At 40.5% G+C, this 6,000-nt stretch overlaps 1 protein-coding gene across 9 annotated transcripts in view; it reads right to left on the bottom strand.

Moving 5' to 3' along the window:
- Positions 1–555: 555 nt before the first annotated feature.
- Positions 556–6,000, bottom strand: part of LOC144509310 (phosphatase and actin regulator 4-like) — a 180,211-nt gene continuing 174,766 nt past the window's right edge. For all 9 annotated transcript variants that reach the window (XM_078237960.1, XM_078237959.1, XM_078237964.1 and 6 more), the window contains one exon: positions 556–5,942. In XM_078237960.1, coding sequence (XP_078094086.1) covers positions 5,927–5,942 — 16 coding nt within the window. In that variant the 3' untranslated portion in view covers positions 556–5,926. The remainder of the gene's footprint in view (positions 5,943–6,000) is intronic.

The raw sequence follows: 6,000 nt of genomic DNA, 5'->3' as shown, positions 1-6,000 counted from the left end.
ACATGTACAACTGTCCCTCAATGTGAAGTATTTCAATCTAAACAGTCTGTTCATCGTGTGTCAAAGAAATGTCACTTCGTAATGCTGGTACTCAGGTTCAATACCCGTTTGGGTCACTGTCTGTGCAGTCTGCACGTTCTCCCCATGTCTGCATGGGTTTCCTCCGGATGCTCCGGTTTCCTCCCACAGTCCGAAAGACATGCTGGTCAGGTGCATTGGCCATGCTAAATTCCCCTTTAGTGTACCCGAACAGGCGGTGGAGTGTGGCGACTAGGGGATTTTCACAGTAACTTCATTACAGTGTTAACGTTAGCCTATTTGTGATACCAATAAATAAAATTTAACTTTAAAGAACTTTACTCATTTTCATTTGGATTCCAGTAGACTGAACTACCTTCCAGCAGTTGCACGGCTAAACCCAGCTCCTTCATCACAGCAACAGAACTAGTAATCAAAATAAAAATATAGCTTTGATATTAAAAACTGCAGTCCAGCAGAATCCTGTGACTTATGGACTAATAAAAGTCATGAATAATTGACGGCACAGCAACAGAGAAAGGTATGATTGTAGTTTTATTCAGGATTTAAAAATGTCATGTCTGGAATGAGAAATGTATGAGAAAACCCAGCATGTTAAGGCACCTCTCCCTTAAACAAATGAGAAAAGCAACAAGGAAAAAAAAAAATCACATATGGGAGCAGACATGACACACTTGTGTTTTTTCCATTTAAAAACATTAAAAGCAGGGTTACAAAAATAACAACGTTGAATCCACCGAGTTGGTTTCATTGTACAGAAGCCAATTAACAAGGCCATTAGGTGGCATGCCAAACCCTTTCCAACTCAGGACCGTCCCCTGATCTCCAGATGGACAGCCAGCAACAGACCAGAAATATTAAATAAAACCAAGGAAACTACTTAAAAAACCTGAGTTATTTTCCTGTCATTCACTGTTGCATATTTGCAACATGATTTTTTAAAATAATAAAATAAAATCCCTTTACCCTTCCCTTTCCTGTAGGCACTGATTCCCACAGGCATGTGGCTCCATGGGTCCAGACTATTCCCTTGATAACTCAGCTCAACAGCCACTCTTCATGGGTAGCTCTAGAAGAATGAGTCCGAGAAGGTCACTTGGCATTGGAGGGTCTGAGGTGAGTGCATGTTCACACACACACTGTCCAGTGTCACTGGATTACACTCGGGAGTTGGGATCCTGGCTCATTTTTCTCTCTCTCTCCTTTGCAGACGTGGCAAGGACTGCTGCCCCATCACAAACCAAGAGCAAACCTGGAGGACTCTGCTGTGCAAGAGTTTAGGACTGAGGAGGGAGCTCAGCAAATCACTGGGGCATCTATTCATAGCTGTGTAAGGAAAGCAAAGATGCTGGCTTCACAGCACAGTAGAGTCAGTGGGTAAACAGAAAATCCCAAGGCTCCATTGTCTTTGTCAAGACAAAATTTGGTCATTCTCAGGTGACCTGAAAGTGCACCTCACTGTCCCCTTAAGCAACTGGGGGGGTGAGGGGGCTATTAAAATTTGTAAGACAAGACAAATGAGTCACCCATATCCCATGCATACCCACCACCTGCCAGTTATTCACAATGCAGCAACGACTGGTGGAGGGAGGCAATGTGGTGGCAAGTTATCAGCTGTGCAGAGACAAGGGGATGAGAGCAAAATAAAATTAAATACACTTGTTGGTCTCCTGCTCATGAACAGTTTTGGCCGTTGTTGCAAAGGGTTTTTACAGATTTGTTTCTCCAGTCGAGTTAACATGGGTTGAATTTCAAAAAAAAATTAAACCTACACAACAAATGAATATAACCTCCAGTTCAATGCCAGTCAGTCAGATCTCTCCAAAATAGATTGCAATTTTACATATTGCAACCGATTGAGTGTGCTATGGTATAAAATGCCATCAGTAATCCAAATTGTTACGGTCTCTGGTTTACATTTGCTGAAGAATAAAATACCAACCCAGGTGTGCAGTAAGTAACCTCTGAACTAGTAATAGACTATCCAGGTTAACATATAGTAAGAGCCTCCTTTAATCTAGGCCAACACACACACACTATCTCAAAAAAGGTCAACTGTTACAATGACTAAGAGGGAAATGCTTGCACCTAAACTCCAGTGCAATTGACACATTTCGCAAATGGCTATAGGTACCAAAAATATCTTATTCCTATTCATGAGGTGAATTGGATTCTAGTGAAGGTCCTATAGCTTGAGGAGTTAAATAAACTCCAGTAAATGATGAGACTATAATAAATAGAATTACAGGCACAACATTGATACTCACCTGCCTGAATTTGTTTGTAAGAACTTTTAACAGGACTTTGATCTGGGCAAGGGTTTGCACTCAAGGTGGGACTCTCTGATTATTTTAATGAATTGGAATAGTTCTTAATTAGAGCTAGATCTCGGTGATATTTTTTGAACAATGTACCAGAAATTAATTTCCATTTGGACAATGAAGTGGAATGGAATTGAACAACCTCACTGGTCCCACAGTCTTTGGTAGGACTGCGCTGAACAGAACCAACCTAAATCAGACCCCCAAGAGTGAGCGAAAGATGACATGTGGCATAAGGCTATGTCACCTTAGCTCTTTCACTTCTAGGCTTCCTTCATCTTCTGCCTCCAAGCTATTGGTGTGATGGTTTACACACCAGAAACTTCAAATTCCACCATTTCTGGGTTACAAAAAACCCTTCGGAGATGGAATTGCTAAATGGATACTAGATCCAACTTGGTTCACATATCCAGAAAAAAACAATAATTCTCTGCTCACAGCATCCAATTGCTTTCTAAGTGATTTTTGCCTCAACTGACCTACCCAGAGACATCTCCCTTTAATGCTCAATGTCCCTTTATGCTGAGAGTGATTTGTTCAACAAAAACTATGAAAGGCCCTGAGTGACTGGACTGAGGAAGAGGATTTTTGTGCACGTTTGATTTTTAAAAAAATTCAACTGACCTATAACCAGTAGGAATCTACTTTTTTTAATAAAAGAAAGCAGCACTGAATGAGAACAAAATACACCAAAAAACAATATTACATAAGAGCAACAGTAATGTTCAATTATTTACAACTCATGAAAATGTACATACAACAACTATACAGACTGCAAAACAAAAATCAACGTGTGTCTTTCGTTTAAAAAGAAAATTCCCAATGGAGGCTGGATTTTAACAATGTCTTTTTAACCTTCCTCTTGGCACAGCTGCATTTTATAATTGGGGGGGGGGGGGAAATCATTGAGTGGACAGTCTTGACACACCGGATCCCCCCCAAAACAGTACCACTGTGGTGTGGGTTCAAACAAGTAAACTCTCGAGCTGAACCAGGGAGAAAGGTACAAGGAAGACTTTTTTAAAATACCCAATGCCTTACAAAAAGGGAACGTATTAACATACTTTTCTAAAACATTACATACATGTGCAATAATTCTCTTTTCTAAAAAGGGGAAGGGGGAGGAGGGGGGCTGTCCTTAAATCCCTGTCACATTGTATGTGCTGGTTTAAACAAAATAAAAATACTAAATTAGATTCTTAGCAGTTTAGAATGCCCGAAAACTCCAGTGTGTAGTAGCACCCTTATATTCTTGCCCTGTGAATTATTTAATTTGCTCTCCTTTCTTCTTTCTTGCAGTCAGTGACTCATGAAGGAGGGCACAATAAATTGTCTAGTATTACCTCCCCCCGACCCCTCACCCCCTCGCCAAATTTGGCGATTCTTCAAGTGCAAACCTAGTGAGAACTTTGGCAGGCCCTTCAATGACCCAGCACGATCCTGTCCAACATGCCTTAGCTGCAAGAGCTATCATATAGCAATCAGGAGTGGGAACCCTGCCTGAATTTCCTCCTCAGCCCAGGGACACTGCAACGTCCAAGTTGTTATCCTGATGAGATATTGGTTAAAGTAGCATGGGGCAGATTTCAAACTGGGGATCTTTCCAGCCTGTATGGCTCAGTATTAACACCAAACTGGTGCGTTAACCAAAAATCTACTAGGGATCTCATTCGACTGTTATCAGGGAGGCACATTCCTATGTGTATTATTGACCCGAGTGACCAATAATGACATGCAGCACAAACACAAATGCCAAGGCTCACTATGGTTCGACAGCAAGCGAGCCAAAATGTTCATGCTTTTCAAAACTTATTTATTCTCTCCAGTTCCTCCTTACCTTTTATGGACTGTGAAGGACAGAAAGCAGAAGAGAAGCAAGAATGTTGATGCATAACAGGTACCGTTCAATCTATGTTATGAGCAGGCAACAGAATCAAATGTTGTCCATCACTAACTGGGTAGCTGTTCAATGTCAGTGTGCCTGGCCTGCTCTTCACTTCAATGCAGTGACAAATATTTTGACTTTACGCCCTTCCCATGTTAAAACCCAAATACTAACAAAGAGCATATATTTTAGTTGGATATAATGGAGAATGGTGAAAAAGTCTGCCTGGAAACTGAAGTATGATTAAGAGTGTAGTTAACCAAGACAGTCTCACTGGTCTGTTCATATTCAAGAGCCTTGTAATAATGCTGTCCGGAGAATATTACAAATAAAACAGAGAAAGTGCCTCACTCTAAGTAAAGACAAATCCTGCAAGCTAGTCAGCACATTCCACCATGAAACACGACCAGAACTTACTGAGCTGTCCAAATCAACATAAAACGCAGAAATCTATTGCTTGATAATCAGGGAAAATACCAGAGAGAATGATTTTAATAAAAACCATAACAAATCATGATCTCCCCAGCCAAACCTGCCTGTTGTATGCTATCAACCTCGAGAATGAGAAAATAAATTTGCTAAGAATTAAGGCAACTTAAAATGTCTAGGAGATAGAACTTAAAGCAAATGTATATTTGTTTGTTTGAGAAGGAATTCACCCCAAGTAGTGTTTTAAGTGTATTCTGATTTGTTTTTTTTTAAAAAGTCACATAATACTTTTATTTAATAATTAAACAGGAAGACAAATGTACACATACTGACTCAATCTAAACCAATGTTTTATACAGCAGTCGAGAGTGAGGCATTTCTCCCACAGGGGCATGATTAGTAGTCCAGTACAAACCAATCCCTGATTTTGTATAAAGGAATATGTTTTCTCCCCCACAGAACTGTTGTGTCTTCCAGATGGAAAGTAAAAGACTCCAGGTGCTGTAATACCTTCCTTTCAACAGAGGCCTGCTTCAGTGAAAACAGCACTTTTTAATTTAAAGAGCGAGAGAGAGAGGCAAGAAATTGACTCTTATATGGAATTGGTCACATGAAAAATAAAATCGAGTCTTCTGCTGAAGTTGTTCCAGGAATCTCAATTTCCCACTGGAGAAACTAGCAGCTCAAGGCTACAGGACAGACCGTGGATACAAAGACATTGCAGAAATGGAGGTCTGGGACAGCTATTCTTGGACCAAAGATCACATTGACCAAGAACAACCTCCCATCGACGTGTCCAAGCAAAGCCATCATAGATGGTAGGGGCCCAAAGGGTGTGGTGAGTAGGAGGAGGGGAGTCCAACCTTAGTCCGCATACACAGACCTATACTTTCCAGCTCAAGCACAAGAGAAATACAACCACTCCCAAGCACACAATTCCAGCAGCTCTTAAAGTCTTTTTGGCGCTGCAATTTCAAACCGGCCGCAGTATTGTATAAATCTGGAGGTGCAGAGACAGATAGAATCAAGGGGAACCTCCATTTTGAGGATTTGTTAATTGATGAAAGCAGGATTTACATATGATACGGTTATCAAGTATTGATTTTTCTCTCCATGGCACCAGGTTCATCGAAAGTGTATTGAATATATTGTACACAACTGTCAGTACAACACGGCTTCATGTACAGTACTCAGGGATAGACTTTATCCCCATACTGTGTAGCTAGATTTCCATCTGCATCTGTACACGTTCTTATGGTCGATGAAACCTATAGAAAATAAATAAGGGTTAAAACAAGAATGACTTGATGATTTTATTTAAACACA

This window comes from Mustelus asterias, chromosome 21, assembly GCF_964213995.1.
Source record: "Mustelus asterias chromosome 21, sMusAst1.hap1.1, whole genome shotgun sequence".
NCBI classification, from domain to species: domain Eukaryota; kingdom Metazoa; phylum Chordata; class Chondrichthyes; order Carcharhiniformes; family Triakidae; genus Mustelus; species Mustelus asterias.
Note: the sequence above shows the minus strand (reverse complement) of the source record. Positions and strands in the feature narration are given on the sequence as shown.